This window comes from Fukomys damarensis, unplaced genomic scaffold, assembly GCF_012274545.1.
Source record: "Fukomys damarensis isolate Sample0158 unplaced genomic scaffold, DMR_v1.0_HiC HiC_scaffold_9, whole genome shotgun sequence".
NCBI lineage: Eukaryota > Metazoa > Chordata > Mammalia > Rodentia > Bathyergidae > Fukomys > Fukomys damarensis.
This window is the reverse complement of record NW_022900921.1, coordinates 23940893-23962979: the sequence shown is the minus strand read 5'-3', so window position 1 is coordinate 23962979 and position 22087 is coordinate 23940893. Positions and strand designations below refer to the sequence as shown.

At 46.1% G+C, this 22087-nt stretch overlaps 1 protein-coding gene across 3 annotated transcripts in view; it reads left to right on the top strand.

The window, feature by feature from the left end:
• The window catches only part of Sh3pxd2b (SH3 and PX domains 2B), a 70795-nt gene extending 49030 nt beyond the window's left edge, over positions 1-21765 (top strand). For all 3 annotated transcript variants that reach the window (XM_019207225.2, XM_019207224.2, XM_033761631.1), the window contains 4 exons: positions 2055-2281; positions 4384-4433; positions 5823-5948; positions 16506-21765. In XM_019207225.2, the coding sequence (XP_019062770.1) occupies positions 2055-2281; positions 4384-4433; positions 5823-5948; positions 16506-18041 (1939 nt within the window). In that variant the 3' untranslated portion in view covers positions 18042-21765. The remainder of the gene's footprint in view (positions 1-2054; positions 2282-4383; positions 4434-5822; positions 5949-16505) is intronic.
• Positions 21766-22087: the final 322 nt, after the last annotated feature.

Here is a 22087-nt window from a genome sequence, read left to right as displayed (position 1 = left end):
TTGCAGAGTGATGCAGTTGCCTAACAGTGCATCTCCGGAAAGCATCCCACTGTTAAGTGACACATGAGTGTTACGTTATCTTGCTGCATAACAAATTCCAGAACTTAGCAGCTCTGGAGTTCAGGTGGATTGGTTGGACTCAGGGTTTCTCATGATGTTGTGGTCAGGGTGTCAGTGTTGGCTGCACTCAGGTGAAAGTTCAGTGGAAGTCGGAAAGTTGAACCCATACATTTTTCACCCAGAACCCACCCACGGTCCACTGTGTTCTAGACAGTGACCTGTCTCATACTGAGTTTGTGGATAGTATGGAGCCTGACATTTTCCAGTTAGGACAAGATTTAGTCCCTTATGGAGGCTATTGAAGGTTGGTAGACACTAAAATATATAGCTTTCTACCTTAGAAATTTGCCTCCAGTTGTTAAGGACCTATTTTCCATTGAAACTCAGGGCTATTCAGTACTTAAAGTGATGCTCAACAAGAGATTTGGCCCTGCCATGTACTGTCTCCAGTCAGTTGGGTCTGTTCAACTTTCCCCAAAGATGTGAGCACCTGTTTTGTGGAGTGCTGGCAAATGTTTAACAACTGACTTTCAGTGAGGAGAATGTTGTGACTTGTGGTCTTTGCCAACTTTTAGACTCTAAACACTTCCACCACAGATGGTTTCAAGCTATCAGTATGGTGTCACTTAATGCAGAGTTCAGAAGATGTGCACTGTTGGCTGTCACCAGCTGGTGGAGGTTAGCTCCAGCACACCTCTCTGGTCCAGACCCCTCTGAGTTCTGTTGAACAGAGAATTAAGGGATGGTTATACTCACTGAATTCCCCTTTGGGAGGATGGTGAGCTGGTCTGTCTGCATCCTAGTCATTCTACAGTTCGGTGACAGCCAACCCTGGACCTGCTTCATTACCGTGTGATGAGTGTTTAATCTCTATATTAACCGGCACTGCCAGTGCCAAGCTTTGCACCAGGAGCTGGAGCTATTAGGATAAGGCAGCAAACACAGGATCACTAGGTCTGAATCTGTTATGCCACAGATTTGCTTGTAATCTTGGACAGGGTACTTGACATCTCTATGTCTCGTCCTCTTATCTTTCAAATAGATCACTGTAAGGGTTAAGGGTCCCTCATCCAAAGTGCTTGAAACCAGGAGCGTTTTAGATTTTGGATGTTTATAAATTTTTTAATATTTGCTTATACATAAGAAGAAATCTTGGGGGTGGAACCCAAGCTAAACACAAAATTCATTTTTAAAAGTTTTTTAATATACGCCTTATAGGCTACAATAATTTTACACCGTGTGTGTGTGTGTGTGTGTGTGTGTGTGTACCAGGGATTGAACTTGGGACCTTGTGCCTTGTGCTTGCGAGGCAGGCAGCAGACCCACTGAGCTAAATCCCCAGCCCTTACATGATATTTTTAATACACCTGTGTTTTGAGTACATCCTGTCATGTAAGGTCAGGTGTGGAGTTTTCCATTTGTGTCATGATTTTGTTGCTCACAAATGTTCAGGTTTTGGAGCATTTTGGATTTCAGATTTTCAGATTAGGATTGCTCACACTACAGGCCTCCCTCTCAGGATTGGCTGAGTGAACATCAATATCTGTGAAATGCCTCAGACAGGAGCAACAGAGTGTGTGCCCCCCAGGTGCTGGTTTCCATTGTCATTACTGCTGTCATCATCACCACAGTGACTCTAAGGTGACGGCACCCACCCACTCTGTGCCACACCATTGGCACCTTGTCCACTTAGACTTTGATTTCTTCATTCAACTCCCTGGCACCAAGGCCACTAGCACAGAGATGTGATGGCCTCACATTCTAACTGGTAGACATGATGGCCACCACCAAGTATCATCTTGTTTTGGCCTAGAATGCCAAGCGAGGGACTTAGCCATCATCGGAAGGTAGCGAGCAGTGTACCAGACTCTGTTCTGGGCACTTGGGCCCCATTGTCGCTGTTGTCTGGGTGCTGAAGTAGGATTCTCAGTAGAAGCGTGCTTTCCTCCATGCACCTAGCCGACCACTGTGACCAGCATCCTTCCTCTTCCCAGGTACCAGGGTAAAGAAGGCTGGGCCCCTGCCTCCTACCTAAAGAAAAGCAGTGGGGAGCCCTTACCCCCGAAGCTGGGCCCTGGCTTATCTGCCCACTCAGGCGCCCTTGACCTGGATGGTGTTGCCCGGCAGCAGAATGCAGTGGGCAGGGAGAAGGAGCTGCTCAACAACCAGAGGGACAGCCGGTTTGAAGGCCGCCCATTGCACGAGGGCGACATTAAGCAGAGTAAGTGACACCTACCCAGTCTGCTGATGGCTGACGACCTACTGCATGCCAGGCTGGGCATGCAGAGATTCTTACATGTTGTCCCTCTTCCTTGCATCAGCCCTGTTGTCTACCATAGTATAGATAAATATAGAGGCTTAAAGCCCCGGGATTACTTGGCCCACACCATTCAGCCAGCAAGATGCAGAATGTGAGTCTATGTACTGCTTCCCTTCCCTTCCCTAGATTGAGTTTGTTCTCCTATGTCATGCTGGGAAAGCACCTACTCTGTGCCAAGAATCATCTCGTGAGTTTCACTGACTCATAACAAGCTTTGAGGGACTTTATTGCTTTTGTTGTACAGGAGAGGTATCAGAAAGGTGAGGTGGTGAGTCTAGGGCTACCAGGGTAAATGGTGGGGCCAGGACTTGAGCCCAGGCAGTACCTGTGTCCTCTCCATCCCTCACATGGCCTCATTTCTGAGCCAGAGGAAGAAAAACTTGACCTTGTATCAGTAGTACTTTTCATCTTGCTTTCCAAAGCCTCTTTGTATATATTTTTTCATTTATTGTTCCCCACACAACTGCGAGTTGTTCCCCCTTTTTTTGTAGTACCTGAGATCAAACTCAGGACCTTGTGCTGGCGAGGCAGGCAGCACCACCACTGAACTAAATTGCCGGTCCTGTTTAATTATTATCTGCATTAGAACGTATTCCAAGTCCCACAAGAGAGGAGTTCACTGCCCATGGCTGGGCTTCTCCTAGCAGTTTTTGCCAGGTGGCAGTGAGGTCTTGAGACACTGAAGTTTCATATTCTCTGCTTAGTTGCCTTGAAAAAGCACTGATGGTATTTTCTCACATAATAACAACACAAGTTTTGGCCAGCCCTGAGTTTAATTCTAACCTGTTGTAGTCAAGAGCATGGAAGGATCCCCATTAACACTGGAGAATCAAATGAAAAGTTCAGATGCTAAAACAAAAACTTTTCCCTTGACACAGGTGCATACATATACCCTAGTAACATAACTCAAATGATCTAGATATTTGTTTCATTTGCATAAAACAATCCATCTGTATATTCAGAGCTGATATGGCAACTATTTACAGCCAAGGTCTTGTCACTGTGTCTTTCTCATGTTGCCTTCATCCACCTATTCACTACGGCTCACAAATGGTTCAGAAGTAGAGTACACAGTTCAGAAGCTGCATATTTTCTACTTTCTCTGACACCCCTCTGGACTTTGTCACATGGCAGTACCTAGCTTCAAGGAAGTCTGGGAAATGTCGTTTTTGTATGGGCAGCTCAATATCGTAGCCAAAACTGTTGCCGTTTAATAATAGACAAGAAATTGTCATTTGAAGGATTGCCAGTCTCCTCTATACACCAGCTTCCAAGTAAGCCTAATGTGTGGACCTGTGCTAACCCAGCTCTGGCAGCATGTGGATAATCTGGTCAGCATTCCTCCATTAGCCAGGAGCCTTGGACCACTCAAAGCCATCCTCCCTTGTCCCTGAGACCCAGAGCTAGGGCATCTTAGCTCCAGAGTTTAAAACCCTTGATCTTGTCAGCTCAGGTCTGTTTGATCCCATTTGTTTATGTGTTGTTTAGTTGGAGCTTGTTCTAGAGCACAAAACCAGGCACAGTAAATTGATTGCATGCCTGTAACTTGCCAAGAACTTTACAACTGCCTTCCGTCTCCATCACTAGCTTCTCCACAGGAGAGGGCCTTGTGCCTCACAGTCATCTGGTTCATTTGTCCTTTGCCAGAAGTCTTGAGCCTCACAGCTGGGTTGGTATCCTTTTCTGTGTGATTCTGAAGCCTATGCCTTTTGCCCTACAAGAAGGCTTTCCACTGCTCAAGGACTTGGCACCCTCCCCTTTTGTCTGGGCATAGAAAAGATCCCGGCAAAGCCATGTTGAGAGAGGGTCCTAAGCCAAGCATGCACAGCTCCTTCCTGCTCAGACTTTTCTTGTAGGAAAGGCTACAGCAGCGATCTGTCTTCTGGGCAGGGGTTCTGCTCCATCCTCTGAGGGAGAGACAAAACCTTTCCTGGCGTGTGTCCACATCAGGAATTTTATGTGTAGAACTGCGTATGAGTGAAGTAAGTCTCGTTTCTCCACAGGATCACCCAAGATGAGGCAGAGACCCCCTCCTCGTCGGGATTTGACCATTGTAAGTGGACCCTTGCTTGCTACTGGGGAGCTGGCCCCTGACCTGAGCGCCATCGGGGATGCCCATTGGCTGCCACATGCCCTTGAACTTTCCAGAGATGCTCTTTCTCTTTCCTTCTGTGCAACATCCTTGTGAAGCTGGCTGTGTGGCAGCCAATCCCATTAACAAGCAGAAAGACTGGGATGTAGGCTGGTAAAATGCCTTACTCATGTTCCAAAGAATATTTGTGATAGGTTAGGCCTCAGGACCGCTCTCTGCTCCCTGAGCCCACTTCTTTTAAATCAGTCTTCTCAATTCAGACATCCCAATAGGTAAGTTTGAATGAGACACAAATATCATTTATGGTGTTATTTATATTACACTCCCTTTTTAAATTCTCTGGGTACCTTTTTTTTGGGGGTGGGTACTGGGGATTGAACTCGGGTCCTTGTGCTTGCAAGGCAGGCCACTGAACTGCTGAGCTAAATCCCCGTCCCCTCTGGGTACCTTTTTTTTGGGGGTGGGTACTGGGGATTGAACTCGGGTCCTTGTGCTTGCAAGGCAGGCCACTGAACTGCTGAGCTAAATCCCCGTCCCCTCTGGGTACCTTTTTAACCAACATAGGTTGAACATCTCTAATCCAAAAATCTAAAATGCTACAAAATCCAAAACTTTTTGAGCACTGTTTGGACACCAGAAGTGGAAAATTCCACCCCTGATCTCACTTGACAGGTCGCAGGCTATGTACTATGTATGAAATATAAATGAATTTCATATATAAACTTGAAACCCCTCCCTTGGATATCTTAATATGTGTGTGCGACTATTTAAAATGCAAAGTCCTTCTGGTCCTAAGAACTATAAATTTTAGGTTATTCAACCTCCACTTTGAAAAACAGCCCCCCCCTTCCTTTTGTCTACCATTTATTGAGCACCTATTGGGTCCCTTGTAGTATATCAGATACACTGCATTAAATTATTTAATACTTGGAGCAAGCATACCAGCTCTGTATTATTATTGTGCCCATTCTACAGGAGGTAAAACTGAGCTCTCCAGGGGGAGGTGATTTGCCCAGGTCACACCCATCATCTGTATTTCCAGTCAAATGGATGTGACTTGCAAATCTGTGTTCTTCCTACAGCCCACACTGCACCTTAAATTCAGGTGCTAAAGTCCTGCTCCATATTTTCAAAATGCAGCCAAATGTCCCATGTTTCTTCTCATCCCTAATGTTGAAGGGCCAGTGAGATCTCTTCCAGAGGTGAACGTCAGGTCCTCTTTGTTTTAACCCTTAGAATCCAAATGGATGCACCAACACCCTGTCTGTGGTGATTGTGTGCCGCGGTCCCTTAGTCCTGCCCTGACTCAGCATCCCAGTAAGGCTTTTGCCTTCTTTTTCATTACACTAGCCTCGAGGTCTCAACCTGCCGAAGCCTCCCGTCCCGCCACAAGTGGAAGAAGAATATTATACCATCGCCGAGTTCCAGACCACCATCCCAGATGGCATCAGCTTCCAGGCCGGTCTGAAGGTTGAGGTGAGCACGCCTGCTTTCCCCTGTCTGCTAGTCATTCCTGATGATAGGCATCGCCTCCTGCTTCCCTCCTTACCAACTGCATTTGAAAGATAGGGTGAGGAGAAGTTAGCAGCTTCAGTGAGATACCATTCACATTACAAGCAATTATATCAATTTGAAGTATAAAATAATTCAGTGGTTTCTTATATTCACAGAGTTACACAGCCGGTGCAACTGTCTAATTCCAGAACAAAAAGAAACCTCTTACCCATTAGCAGACACCCCCATTTCCCCTCAGCCCTGCCACCCAATCCTTCTGCCCCTCTAGCTTCCCCGATTTTGGACTTGTGATATACGTGGAATTGTACAGTATGCATTTCTTTGAAATTGGCCTGTATTCTCCCTTTTTTTAAATCATCTGCCTCCTTTCTTGCTTCTTTTCTTCCTATTCCCTCTTCATGTCTACTCTGATCCCTGGATCAAGCCCAGCATAAATCCTTGCTCTTCTTGCATTTCTCTTTTCTCTTTCATGAAGTTAAAGCTTGAAGGTGTTTCCCATGCTCTCAAGAAAGTCTGTAAGTAATGGGATGGCCACGGGGACTGGGGCTTAGAAACCTTTGAAGAAGGTGGTTCTTGAGACCATTTGCAGAAGTAGGTGAGCCAGTCATAAATACTCCACCTTCGCTGTGTCATGAGTATACGGAGGCCAAACACTGCCCACACCATCTTGGGAGACAGATTTAATCTCTTCATCTCTGCAACAAATAAGCACGGTCTGTCCTCTGTGTTCGACAGTTATGCATGTAAGGATCCAACTCACTACAGATAGAAGACATTTGAGGGAAAGAACTGTATACTGAATACATCAGGCTTTTTTCTTGCATGATTCCCTCAATAAAATATAGCAACTATTTACACACCATTTATATTGTTTTGGGTATTACACTAGAAGTAAGTAACAGGAGGGTGTGTGTAGGCCTATGTAAATATAACACCATTTTATGTTAGGGACTTGAGCATCCATGGCTTTTAGTATTCATGAGGGTTCTAGAACCAGTCCCCCATAGGTACCAAGGAATGAGACCGGTGTTCATAAGAGTACCCACTGTGGATATGTGTGCAAGGTGATGTTTTAGAACCTAAAGCGCGCTTACCTAGCATGCACAAGCCAGGGTTCTATTCCCTCCTTGTTCCTCTAAACAACACAGCTCCAGTGTGTGTGACAGCCCAGGACCACGGGTATCACTAGACACCCCCCAACACCTCTTTAGGAGCCCTTTCTTCCTCCTTCATTCCTTCCTTCTCTTCCCTTCCCTTCCCTTACTCTAGATTGCTAGTGGCACCAGCCCATACTCTTATCTGGCCTGAGCTTCCTGTACCAGAACCAAGATTAGCTTGGCATTCTTTAGCCACGGAGTCCTTGGAGTCCATGAAAATAGATGTCACCTCTGTCAGAGTCTCCTCTGACTCTGCTTCCAGGGGCATTGAGGCACCTTGATATTTCATGAAAAGGAAATCCTTTTGGGGATTTAGCTCAATGGTTCCACTGGAGTTCAATCCCTGGTACCCCCCCAAAAAACAATCCTTTTGTTATTATTTGCATCAGTGGCTACAGGGAGAGAATTGGGGGAAATTCTGAGTTGTGTCTTAACCTGTTTAAAAGAATATGCCCTGCATCATTATTCCTATGGACCTTGTTGAGTGTCTATTATGGTTTGTGTCCATATATCCCCCCCAAAGCCTCATATGGTCATAGGGCTTTTCAGAGGTGGCTGGATCTAGAGTGTGTGATGGTGGGATTAAGGATGTGTGATTACTAAACCAGTGCACTGATTGGTTTGGTACCACCCTAATACCAGTAGTCTGGATAAGATAAAAGAAAGACACTGTTAAGGTTCCCTTGTTGGTTTTGCTATCTTCTCTCGTGAACTGTTGCCCCTCTGCTACGTGCCATTCTGCCTTGGAGCCAGCCAATTATGGACTGAAACTTCTACAAACTGTGAGCTAAGTAAACCTTTCCCCCTTTAACTTTTGGATATTGGGTATTTTGTCTCAGCAATGTGAAAAGTAACTAAGAAAGTGCATAACATATAAAAATGTGAGTAATATTTAAAATGTCTTCTCAGCAAGACTGGGTAGGAATAGAGATTGGAGAAGACCACAAAGTTGGTGTTAGGCATGAGGAACGGCCAGATAGTGCTGCTGATGGGCATCTGGATGTCATGTCTGATGCTGAAAAACAATCACCCCATTAATGGTTAATAGAGGAGGTGGATGAAACCAGAAAGGAGAGGATGAGAGGGCTGGGAAGAAGCCATGAGATGCTGGCATTGGTTGGTCAGGCAGGTTCAGGTTAGTCTGGAAAGAGTCAGAATAGGGGAAAGCAGGCACCAGTGGAGCACTTCAGGAGGCAGGAGCATTCAACAGTGTCCGCTGCCTATGAAAGTGCCTTCATGACACAGAAGGAGGTCGCTGGTCACTGCAAGAGCAGTCCATTAAAGAGGTGGGAGAATCAAGCAGACCGCTGGAGGGACTGGAAGAGAGAATGAGAGGTGAAGAGGTGGGAACACTGTAGGGAGCTCACAGAGCTTGACTTTGAAAGCAAGGAAGAAAGGAGATGGTGGTGGAAAGGAGACTGGCGCAGAGGCAGGACTTGAGTAGTTGTTCACATAGCTTCTCAAAGCATGTTTTTAAAAATATAGAAACCTGCTCTTATCTGCCACTGTACTCACACTGCCTGAGCAGAAACCATCATCATCATCCTGATGCATAATGCAGGTGTGGTAGATCTGCCTTCATACCTGGCGGTCACTCAGATGCATGTGATATCAACACACCTTCCTCTTTCTGTTTCTCATAAGTTGGCTTTCATTCAGACTTTTTGCCAGGAGCAAGGAGGGCGGCCCAGCAGCTCTAGGCTTGTGATCTCTTTGCTCACCAATCCCAGTACCTCTAGTGGAGGTCCCAGAATTGAGCCTCATGAGCTCTGGCCGCCCACCTCACCTTCCCGTTCCTGAATCTCAAATGGGACGGGGATGCCCAAGGAAAAGTGGGCTGCTGCCAGCAGAAGGATCGGCTGCCAGACAGTCAAAGCAGAAGTCCCTGGGCCCCGTATTGTACCTCCTTTACCCCGTTCGCCTTTTAGCTCTATTTGATGGCATTAAATATACTGCCCCATTCTGTGGGTGAGGAAACAAGACAAGTAAAGGTACAATAGCTGTACTCACATTGTTTCTGTTTGTACAGTTCATAATAGAATCCATGCCCCCAGGTTCTAGTGTCAGGTTTGAATCTACTCTCAGGCTGGTTCTCTATCCCAGCAAGGATCCCCTGTTTGCAAGACCCTTGCCTCCAGCTCAGTGGGCCTCCCTGTCATCACTTTGGGGTTCCTTTCACAGCCACCTTTGCAACTAGCACTTCCTCCTGTGGCTTCCCAGAGTCTGACTCCAGCTTCAGGGCCTTCCATTAATTTGTTAGTTGGGTAGGTTTATGATTGGATGGGTAGGTGTGTGGTTTATTGTGTATCTACAACATAAACTCACTGGGACTAGGGATTTTGTCTGTGTTTTTCACAGTACTATCTCCAGCACCAAGCCTGACTTGTAGCAGATTCTCGCTAAACATTTGTTGAATTAATAAAATCATCCCATTAGGTAGTGGGTCCCTGAGGACAGAAGCTGCTCAAGTGGAGCTCTGCAGGAAGAACCCCCCGGGCTGCTCCTCATCTATGTCTAATCCCTGCTTATCAGTCAGGTCTTGGTGCAAACTCGTATTTGTATCGCTTCCCTAGCTGGGGGGTTTCTTTTGTGAGTCATATGTATTCTAGTAAGATGAAAATCAAAAACATAACAGTTCACATGTATTAAGCATTGTCTCATCTATTTTCTTAATAATGGAAAACATAAAATTTTCTACTTCTGGCATCATCTTGGCACTCAGAAAGTTTCAGATTTTGAGCCAGGTGTGGTGGCGCTTGCCTGTAATCCCAGCACTCGGGAGGCTGAGGCAGGAGGATCACTGTGAGTTCGAGACCAGCCTGGGCTATTTAGTGAGTTCCAGGTTAGTCTGAACAACATAGTAAGACCCTGTCTCCAAAAACCAAAAAAAAAAAAAAAGAAAGAAAGTTTCAGATTTTGCGCCAGGTGTGGTGGCGCTTGCCTGTAATCCCCGCACTCGGGAGGCTGAGGCAGGAGGATCACTGTGAGTTCGAGACCAGCCTGGGCTATTTAGTGAGTTCCAGGTTAGTCTGAACAACATAGTAAGACCCTGTCTCCAAAAACCAAAAAAAAAAAAAAAGAAAGAAAGTTTCAGATTTTGCGCCAGGTGTGGTGGCGCTTGCCTGTAATCCCAGCACTCGGGAGGCTGAGGCAGGAGGATCACTGTGAGTTCGAGACCAGCCTGGGCTATTTAGTGAGTTCCAGGTTAGTCTGAACAACATAGTAAGACCCTGTCTCCAAAAACCAAAAAAAAAAAAAAAAAAGAAAGAAAGTTTCAGATTTTGGATAAAGCATTTCAGGTCTTCAGATTTGGGTTGTTCAGACTATTGCAACCTCATCTGACAAGAAACACCCGCCTGTTCCCTTTGTATGTTCGAGAGTTGTCCCTCCCACTGTTGCTGTTCGGCCTTATTTCCACTACTTTCCTGAGCCCTTACCTTTCATGCTGGCCCTTACCTCTCCTACTCTCTCTGGCATGAATGGCCTTCCTTAACCCAGCTTCCAGTCCCCTACCTGCTTCCCATAGAAGATTCTCAGGGCTGTTTTTTGAACTGAACTTGGCATAGCAAAATCGAACTCACTTTTCAGATCCCTGCCTCCTCCAAGAAGCCTGCCCTAATTTTCACTGGTTTCTTTTCTTTCTCTCCCTGCATTGAATTCCATGTGTTCCCATTTATGTGTCCTTAAATAAAGGGAAAGCCCACTTCTCTATATAATTTCTTGGCAGTATGAAAATTAATGTTATTTTTTCCCCCTTCAATGATTGTTTGGAATATTAGGTGTAAAGTAATCTTTCCTCAGCACTTTGAATCTATTGTTCCATTTTCACTCTTCTTTTTCTTTTTTGTTTGTTTCAGTCTCTTGCATCTAGTTTGCTAGTAACAGTACTGTCAACCTGATTTTTATTCAGAGTGTGTCATTTCTCAGATTCCCTGAGGAATAACTGTTATCTTTAAAAGAGTAAAATTTCACTGTGTGTCTGGGTATGAGATGGTTTATTTTTATCCTGTTCGGCAGGAGGTGGGCCTTTACACTCTTAAGAACTCAGGAGGTCGTCCTAGAAAGGTCCCCATTTTTGCTTAATTCATGCATTCATTTGTTCCTTCATCGGTTCCAGGGCTTGAACCCCGAGCCTTATACATGCTCAGCAAATGCTTTATCATAGAGCTAAACCTCCAGTCCCCACTTTTGCTTCTATAAATATTGATTCTCGGGCCAGGGACTTAGCTCAGTGTTTCCACCACCTGCCTCACAAGTGCAAGGACCTGAGTTTGATTCCCTGTACCAAAAATATATATATATTTTTTTTTATCCCCTTCACTCTTCTTGATCTATCCTTCTAGAACTATTATTAAATAGAGGAAATCTATTTTCCAATATCTAATAACTTTTATTAACTACTCTTGTATTATCTTATGTTCATCCCTTTGTGCTGTTGGGGGTGTGTTTTGTTTTGTTTTTGTAGTGGGAATTGAACTCAGGACCTTCACACTGATCTACATCCACATGCCTTTTTATTTTTATTTTGAGGCCGAGTCTTGCTAAGTCACTAGGGTTCCCAGGTGGACTTAAACTTTCAATCCTCCTGCCTCAGCCTTCTAGAGTGCTTAAATTAAAGGCATGTGCCCCTGCGCCTGGCTTTTGTGTTGCGTTCTTGAAACACTGTGCTCTTTCAGCTCATTAATTTGAACTGCAGCTGTTCATTCTATTGTTTATTTCATCAATTTCCAAGAGCTCTTTCTTATTCTTTTTCATAGTTAATTGCTCCTGTTTCACTTTTTCCTTTATGAACTTGATGGCCTCCTGTATTTTTCTGAGGATAGTATGCTTTTTAACTCGTAGATCTATTATTTATTAACTCTCTTTCCTCAGTTGTCAGTTCTTTGTAGTGTGGTTAGTATTTGTTTCAGTTCTTTCTGTGATGTTGGTACTATACAAGATAAGGCCTCAGACAGTCAAACAGCTCCGGAAGTGGACCTGAGGATCGGTCGGCTCTCGTTGGCTTCAGTACCAGTTCCGGCACTTCAGCAGCTGCTCAGTAGTGTCATGAGATTATAACTCAGGCCTGCAAATCAATTGTTTCCACCTGGAGGCTTTCTCCTCCTTTCCTCCACCTGCCTCACAAGAATGGGGTGAATGGCTGAGAGCAGGTCAGCCAACCTGGCTGCTTCTGTTGTGTCCCAGTGACTCACCTGTCTGTTGCTCCTGAGCCTCCCCTTCCTAAGCTCTGGGATCTTTTACATCAAAACTCCCCACAGCAGTTCTGGGCTGCAGCCCCTGTACCAGAAAATGATGAGGAATCACTATGGAGATTCCTTGCAATTCCTGGCCCAGCAGTTTCTACTCTTTCTTCTTCTGAGTTTGGCTTTGATTCATTGATTTCTTTCCCTGCATTTGTTGCAGTAAGAGGGAAGTGCTGTTCACTCTGTCTCTGTCTTGAAACCAGAAGTCCAAATTGCATGTTATAAAGGGGCTTCTTCCCAGAGGGCTGAAAACATAAAAGCTTCTTATTTAAATCATAGCCTTAGCTGGACACTAAGGTTCAGTTCCCCCTGAAATACCTGCTGAAGAAGCTGAGGCAGAATCACAAGTTTGAGACCAGCCTGGGTAACTTAGTGTGATCCTGTCTCAAAATAAATAATAAATAAAAAGACCTGGAGATACAGCTCAGTGCTCCCTCAGTTCAATTCCTCGTACTAAGGCGAAAGAATTACAGCCTTGAGGGCCTGGGGGTGTAGTTCAGTAGTAGAACCCTTGCCTAGCACGCAAAGGCTCAAGTTCCATCCCCAGCACTGCAAGAGTATCCAGCAGTTTCTACAAATACACATCATTGTTTGAGCATGCTGGCAAACTGAACATTTGCCAAAAGCCCTACCGCTCCCTGGCTCAGAATGTTCAGATGTCTACCCCAGTGTGCTGAGGTGCAGGCAGACGCAGCAGGCGACAGGGACTGCATAAATGCCTGGCATTTTCTGGAGGTGTTAAGGAGTCTCCCTCTGAACCTGCTGACGCTTCAACCAGAACCATCCCCCTTATTCCTTTCTCGTGCATTTTTGCTAAAGCTGATCCAGTGAAAAGCTCATATACCTGACTGTTTTTCAGGAAGCACAGGTACAACCCACTTCTTTGCTTTACAGTTCCTTGATGTCAACAGAAGCTCTCCCAGTAGGGACCCGAGGGACTTACTGGAGCAAAGAGTTGCTAACTAAAGTTTCTGGCTTAATCACATGTTCCTTTCTTCTAATAAATTTTATATGCTGTTTTCCCTTCTCAACTTTTCCTTCCTGGTTCATTTCAACATCATCATGGTCTTCAAAATTCATGAATGGAACCGCAGGCTCCTAGCGGTAGGGCTTCCAGGCACACCTTAGTTTCTTGTCTGGACCACTTATCTTTAAGACATGTTTTGTAGATGATGATGAGGGTGGCGGTAGTAGTGATGTCGATAGGTATCTCTTTGGTTCCTCACCTAATCGATAACCTTCCCAGAAATCCCGAGAGATCAATATCATTAGCTGTTTCATAGATAAGGTACTTGAAACTCAGAAAGAGGTAAATTATAGCGGTGCCTCAGTTCACAAATGTAATTTGTTCTACGATTTTGGAAAAAATGGCCACATTTTTGTTTGTGTGGGAAAGATGGCCACAGTCCTCTTTGTCACCTGATGCAAAAACAAATTTTTGTCAAATGCTACCGTTGGTGAACCAAAATTTTTGGTAGTTTCCCAAGGTCGCAGAGTTAGTAAGTAGTAGACCTTAGATTTGAACTCAGATCTCTGGTTTTAAAGCCCAGGCTCTTTTCTTACCTCTCATTCTTTTTTTTTTTTCTTTTTTTTTTTTTTTTTTTTTTTAAGACAGAGTCTCACTATGTAGTGAGACTGACCTGGAACTCACTGTATAGCCCAGGCTGGTCTCTAACTCACAGCGATCCTCCTGCCTCAGCCTCCCGAGTACTAGGATTACAGGCGTATACCACCATGCCCAGCTTTATCCCTCATTCTTGACATCTTGCATTTGCTTTTATTTACTGTTGTTCTTGCCCTCTCTCTAGTACACAAAACCCCCATAAGGTATGGTAAGAACATAAATATCCAGAGCTTCAGCCACAGAACTTTGAGTAGAGAATAAGCTTAACCAATCCTCATTGATAAACATACACTGATTATTGTGTTGTTTTTATTCCTTCATGTACATGACTCTGTTGAAGTTGTAGACATGCTGGTTATGACTTGTGTGACCTGCATTGCCTTTGTTAGCAGAGCTGCCCAGTGTTATAAGCTGGTGATCTCCCTATTTGGAATAGAGTCCAAGGGGGTACACTAAGTGCTTCCAGTCCAGTGCATCCTGCTTTTCTCATTGACCTCCAGCTGAATTTAATAATAGATCATATTTCCTAAGTGCTAAGGGCATGCATTAGCTCTTGTGGTCATCAGTAAAATCTTGCAAGCGTGTGTTCTTATCATCACCCCCTTTTGTGATTGGAATCTGAGGCTTGTGGCTTGCCCAGGACCACTCAAGCAGCGAGTGTGGAGCCCTAGATCCCATCATCCTGTTGCTGCATCTGTGGCTGCAAGCCAACAGCAGACTATGCATGCAGCCCCTTCAGCAGGTGCCACTGCAGACATGGCTCCGTCCCAAGCAGGTCTTCCATGTAAGAGACAGGGATGGCCGTGCCACTAGCTCCACCTTTGAAGGCTACCTGCCTACTTTTGACTCTCTCTTCCACCATTGACTTTCTGCATGACTTTCTGCCAGTTCCTTAGCTCTCCTGAGACTTAATTCTGCATTTATAAAATAGGATCACAATCCCTATCTCATAGGAAGGTTGTAAGCATTAATCAGATCGCTGTGTACAGACCTCAGGGGAAATTAAAGTGTATTTGTTTGCTGAAGCTGCCATAGCAAAGTACCACATTTTGAGTATATTAAACAACAGTTTATTTTCTCAAAGCTCTGGAGGCTAAAAGTTCAAGATGTAAGTATCTGTAGGTTTGGTTTCTCCTGAGGTCTCTCCCTTGGCTTGCAGATAGCCACCTTCTTGCTATGTCCTCATCTTAACCACATCTCTTCTTAAAAAGTTACCAGTCAGATTGGATTACAGTCTACCCTCATGACACTTTAACTGAATTACCTCTTTAAAGGCCCTGTCCAAATACTGTGTGACATTTGGAAGTACTGGAGGAACACTTCGATATATGGATTTGGAGAGGACACAGTTCAGCCCGTAACATACAGCTTGTGCTCCTTTCACCTCCGTGGATTCAGCCGAAAAGGAACCAAAAGAGACATGAAGTGAGATCTTAGTAATATGGATGATTCCATCCTCCATTCCATTCCATTCAGTGGGAATGGATTTTGGAGGGGGATGGAAATAAGAGATGAAAATCTGTTCCACTCCGTCAGCTTCAGTTCCCCTCTTTGTAAACAGAGAGCTAAATGTGATTCTCATGTTTAAATATAGACATGTTTCGCATTGTGAGGTCTCTATAAACTTCAGCCAGCTACTTCAACTGGTGCTCAACCAAATCAGTCAGGACCAAGGGTCATTTTGGCTCTCTGTGGATTTTGCCTACTTTAGAATTGCACCAGGTGGTGATGGTATCCTGATCTGTGTTGACTTCCAGCTGCACACAGGTCCCTGAAGGCTGAACATGCCTACTTCCTAGCAAGGCAAAAGGTTAATGCCCTGCCTGCAGAAGAACCCTTCTGAGATACCGTCTACATGATCTTTCAGAATGTACTTGGCAGTTTCAATACCACTAGACCAAGAGCAATAGCTTGCTCACAATTGGCTTCTCCTCTTCCTTTCTCTCTTCTACTTACATACTTGTACTTCCTAGAACCACCTTTCAAATTAGCTACCTGTACCCAAGTCTATATCTCAAGGGACTACTTTTAGAATAATCTAAAACTGGATACGAGCTAGGGCCAGAGATTTAGCTCAGTGGTTCTGCCACCTGCTTCACAAGCCACAAGGCCCCAAGTTTGGTCCCTGATACCAAAAAGAAAAAAAAAAAAAAAAAAAACTTACCAGAACATTGGCACACAGCTGTAGTCCCATTGCTAGAGGCTGAGATGAAAATACTGCATGAGCCCAAGAATTAGAGGCTAGCCTGGCCAGTTTAGTAAGGCTCTGTCTTTTAAAAAAATAGACAAAATTGTACAGGAACCTGCGACCATGTAAGATATTCTGATGCATGGTAATGCCTCCCAAGACAGTCCACTGTGGCCTTGTAGGAGAATCTGCAGAGCACAGAGACACAGCTACTAGTGTTCCCATTGCATATAGTTCTCCCCACCCTTTCTTACTGCTGGCCCAGGTACCAGCCCTGCTAAGTGTTTTCGTCTATCCCCCTCGCAGGTGATTGAAAAGAATTTGAGTGGCTGGTGGTACATTCAGATTGACGATAAGGAAGGATGGGCTCCGGCAACCTTCATTGACAAGTATAAGAAGACCAGCAATGCCTCAAGACCCAATTTTCTGGCCCCCCTGCCCCACGAGGTGACCCAGCTCCGACTCAGAGATGCAGCAGCAATGGAGAACAATATAGGCAGTGAAACTGTGGGTCCCTCTCGGCCCCTGCCCAATGCACCTCATGGTGCCATGGACTCAGGGATGCCATGGTCCAAAGACTGGAAAGGTGGGAAGGAGGCCCTAAGAAAGGCAGACATGTCTGCATCAGCAGGTTATGAGGAGATCTTGGACCCTGACTTAGAGGAGAAGCCCAGCCTCCCCCCGAGGAAAGAATCTATCATCAAGTCAGAAGGAGAGCTCCTGGAGAGGGAGCGGCAGAGGATGGAGCAGCTCCGGAGCTCTTCAGCCAAGTCTCCTGGCATGATTTTGCCAATGATTCCAACCAAGCATGCCCCCTCAGCCCGGGACAACAGGAGGCCCGAACCCAAACCTGACAAAAGCAAATTGTTCCAACTCAAAAATGACATGGGGCTAGAGTGTGGCCACAAAGTATTGGCAAAGGAAGTGAAGAAGCCCAATCTCCGACCCATCTCCAAATCCAAAACTGAGCCACTAGAGGATAAGCCAGAAGCCATTCCCCAGAATCCATTCTTGAAGTCTAAACCTCAAGTTAGGCCAAAACCAGCTCCATCTCCCCGGACAGAGCCACCTCAGGGCGAAGACCAAGTGGACATCTGCAACCTCAGGAGTAAGCTCAGGCCTGCCAAGTCCCAAGAGAAATCCTTTTTGGATGGAGAGGGCCACCAGGCTGTTGGAGGCCAAGACATGGCCTTCAGCCGAAGTTTCCTCCCAGGGGAGGGACCTGGCCGTGCCCAGGACAGGTCTGGCAGACAGGATGGGCTCAACCCAAGGGAAACATCCTGTAGACCTCCTCCAAAGCCAGCCAAGACCACGGAGGCTGGGCCTAAAAGTGTTCCCATCCCTCTCCAAGACCCTACCCCGCAGAGACCTGTGGTCCCACCCCGAAGACCACCACCCCCTAAGAAAACCTCATCATCATCCAGGCCCCTTCCAGAGATCAGAGGGCCACCACCTGAAGCCAATGAAAGCAGGGTAGTTCCTGCCCCTGGCCGTGCCCTCCTGGTCCCTCCCAAAGCCAAACCTTTTCTCTCCAACTCTTCTGGGAGCCAAGATGACATACGAGGCAAAGGTGGGCTGGGGTCACGGGTAGCTGGCAAGATGGGAGAAAACAGGGAGAAAGCAGCCGCGGCCTCCTTCCCCAGTGCTGATGGCCCAAAGGACTCTTTGTATGTGGCTGTAGCCAATTTTGAAGGAGATGAAGATACCAGCAGCTTCCAGGAAGGGACGGTATTTGAAGTCCGGGAAAAGAATAGCAGTGGCTGGTGGTTCTGCCATGTCCTTAGTGGGGCCCCTTCCTGGGAAGGCTGGATTCCTTCCAACTATCTCAGAAAGAAGCCATAGCCTCCTGCCTTCTTGCCAGGAGGTCCTGCTGATTCCTGCTAGCTTTTCCCATGTATTTAATATGCATCCTAATTTATCAGTTTCCATGCAGTTTCAAACAGGGAAGCTACTGGAGTGCTATTTTCTTCCCTCCTTGAGTGGCTGAGATGTCAGGAGCCCTGGGGTCTGAGCCTCCCATTACAGAATTTCTGGAGCTCTGAAACCACAGCCCTTGCCAGATAATAATCCACATCAGCATTCCTTTAAGAAAACTCCTTTTCCTGGCCAGTGGCATTGCCACCCAGCAGCAGGACAGTGACTTTTCCAGGCCTCCAGCCCTAGGCCTATCTCCTGGAAAGACTCCAGACAGGGTCTCATTGCTTGGACAAGGCATGGTAAGGGTCAGCTCCCATGACAACTTGCCCTTACTCCTTCATATATCTAAAAGCCAGTGGCTTTATTCACTGTTTCAAATTACCTGGTTTGGGAAGAACAATGTCCTATAGAAGTCCACTCTGTTGCCAGTCCCCAGGAAAGAGCCCTCCTCTCCAAGACCTTGGGTCCTCCAGCTTCTGAGGCTCAACTGAATGCAGCTACCCAGGAGTGGGCTAGAAGTCTACTTGGCCATCCTGCCTACCATCTTCTACTTTGGGACTATGACTGCTCCTGAAAGGGTGGTTTCAGTCCCAAGCATACTACATTTCCCTTGTGCAAGCTTCTGTCCCTCCAGGAGTTCTAAATGAGAATTCCTACTATTGTTTGGGCCATTTCATTCTTGTCTACCTAGAACGAAAGACTCCAAGTCTGTTTGGATCAGGCGCCCTTCAAAAGGCACACCCCGCACGAATGCCCCTTGGCTGAGGAGTTAGTAGATGCCAAACAGTGTACTTGGCAGTTTGCATTTGTATTTTAACCCTCACAACCGCCCTCCCTTTTGATACTGTACCCATTTTATCGATGAGACTTGGGCTTCGTGGACCTAAGGACATACTAGCTGGGAAGAGGAGGAAAGAGGATTTTGAATACCTGTGCTTTACCCCCTGTAAGAGGCAAAGTCTCAGGGAAGAGTTGGAAGCTGTCTGGGTACCAGGAGCAGATGGCCATGAAGCTTCTCTGGGTAAAGGAGTCACTTGTGGCTGCTCCTACACCACCTTCCCTCTCAACCCCTGTGAGGTCTGCCTTGCACCCTCAACAACTGATTCTCCAGGGCAGGGGAAGCCCTGGGATCATGTTAGTTAGCTCAGAACCCTGTTTCCTGACCCCATGCTGGTGTCCCCAAGGAGATTGTGCAAGGCTCTCTGTCAGCTCAAGGACCAGCAACTGGGTCTGTGCCAAACTAAACAATAAGCAGTATCCCGGGAAGGAGACAAGGGAGCCCAGCAGACTCGTCCCGAGTGACCCTGCTGTGGCTTCCTGCTCCTTTCTGGCATGTCTAGAGTAGTTGTCGCTATGTGTGCACTCTCCCTGGGAGCACCTAGAGCAGCATTTCCACCCTTTTGGCAAATCTGGTTAAGTTAGATCTACAGAGCTAATATCAAGGCCCCCTAGCTCACAGCCCAGAGCTCATGCCTACAAACCAGCTATCAGGAGGTGAGATTAGAAGCCCTTCATCCCACTGACCCTGCAGAAGAGGAGGGAATCTCATCCTACTCTGCCCTGCTTGCCTCAGGGATCTCCCATTCACAACATTCATCTGCTAGGATGCTTTTGGCACCACAAAGCCAGCTTACCTGGTGTTGCTTGCATCTACATGCAGTGCCAAAGATTTTATGCAAAGAGCCCTTGTGCATCCCCTGCCCCAGTCCCTACCATATGCCACACAGGCTCTGGCTTTGCCCACAGTAGGAGGTTCCTTTGCTCAGCCTGTATAGACTGCGCCCCAGGGAATTTGGGACAAACCTGAGGTGCTTCTTGAAAGATCTCTTGTCCCTTGACTGGTGCCCAGGACCTTGAGGAAAAGTGGCACTTGGGGAGAGGGAGCCTGGGATACCCACCTCTTCAAGGTCCCCCTACATGGAAGGAGGTCCCATAGCATGGTTTTCCTCAATTTTTGACCCACTTTGGCTTAGTCAGCCTTTGTGAAACTGTTTTGCAGGGTTTGATTAACTTTCAAGGGACAAAACTACTTGGGTGTGTGTGTGTGTGTGTGTGTGTGTGTGTGTGTGTGTAGAGAGAGAGAGAGAGAGATTTGGGCTTTCAATGATTTAAGTATTGCATTCACACCTACTATATGGTGGCACTGGGTAGCCCAGGGTGTGATGACTCCATCCTGGTGTCATGAGCTGTGAGTCGTGTCTGCCAACACTGCTGAAGGTTTATCTTTCACCTCACCTCCTTCCACCAGGTCATCCAGGTGGGAATGGACCTGCTCTAATTTCCTGTGGGCAGACATTTCCCTGCAAGTCGAAAAAGACTGGTTTTTCCACTACTATTATTACTATGCTAATGTGAACTATAGATACAGAAGCCTTGTTCACTGTTCTTGCCTCCAGTCATATTGATGGCCTTAGGATGATCTGCCACAGTGGCGGATACTCCCCCAGACAACTGGAAGTACTAAGTCTCTATGGCCAGTGAGTCTCCTAGCTGTCCTTGGCTAGGGACTTAAGTTTACAGCATCAGAACCATGGCTACTAGTCTGGGAGCAATTAATGAAATATAAGCAAAACTCCTGGAGCCAGGGCCATGGGAAAGTCCTGGGCCATCATAGCAATGTCCATATCAAGCTCTGGGCAGGTCACTGGTGCTTAAACATGCTCCCTCTTTGATCTTCATGACAGCCTTATGGGGTGAGTAGTATTGAACCTGACATGTAGTAAGAAATGAGATTCACTGAGTGAAGTCACAGACCTGTCTTTGTCCAGATAATGGCCACACGGGGACTCAAATCCAGGTGGTTTTCTCCCTTGTGTCCATTATTTTCTGCCACCATCAGCAGTGAGATGTGCATAGGGTTTGTAGGGAATGGAGTAAATTGAGGTGTCACCCTCCATACCTTGGTCAGACTTTTCAGTAGGTCACAGACCAAGTGCCAAGCCCAAGGAGTAGGCAGGGGTAGAGGTAGCTTTTTCTGTCCTCGCCCCTGCTCACTACCTTGTGATGACTACTTTATCTTACATCTGCAGGCAAATGTACATCCAGCATGTTGTAGAGCCACCAGATATTTAGAATATCTGAATTCAAGGCTCAGATTGTTTAGAATCATTATTTCCCATTTGGTAGATTTATGTCATTGTTTTAAGGTGAGACTTGGGGAGAACTGAGCTCCTGCTTAAACCATTTTTATGTCCCTACCCTCCTAGAAAATTCTAGAGCCCATGCCTAGCTTTCAGTAGTCATTTTAGGCTTCTGCTAAAAGGCTGCTGTATAGAATTGATTTGCAGGGCAAAGTCTTTGGCCTTTAACAATCTTCTGAGTCCATTGGGAATTTCAGTCATAGCATATATAAACCAGGTGGACATGGCAAAGTACACATGCCGCCTTACAAGGCAGGTGTCATATCTCCCCAGGACTTCAGAAGGTCCTTGGACTGAATTTATTGGCCTAGTATTTAATATCAAGTACCCAGTAATGAGGAATAAAGCAGAAATCGCTCCTTCCTTCAATAAGCTGGCAACGTGACATTATTGAGAACAGGCTGGGAGTGTTGCTCATTGGTAGTGTTTGCCTAGTTAAGGCCCCAAGTCAGATCCCCATCGCTGAAAAAAAAACACCTTATGGCTTGATTCTCCCTTCTTTCTTTGTGCCAAGTCTCTTTATTTTTATTTTATTATTTTATTTTATTTTTTGGTACCGGGGATCAAACTCCTTGCATTTGCAAGGCAGGCGTGGTGCCACTGAGCTAAATCCCTGGCCCTGTGCCAAGTCTTCAGTGTCAGAGCAGACTGCCCTATGGGAGGCCTTGTCCTTCTCTTTGGACTATGACAGCAGACACCTAACAACCTGAACTCTGTGCGGCAGTGTTGGCCCCCTTGCTAGTTGTCCAAGCCCACCCTTCAGTGCTTTTGTGTGTACTGTGGACAGCCATACCATACATAAACCAAAGATACTTGGTGTCAGAGGACCGT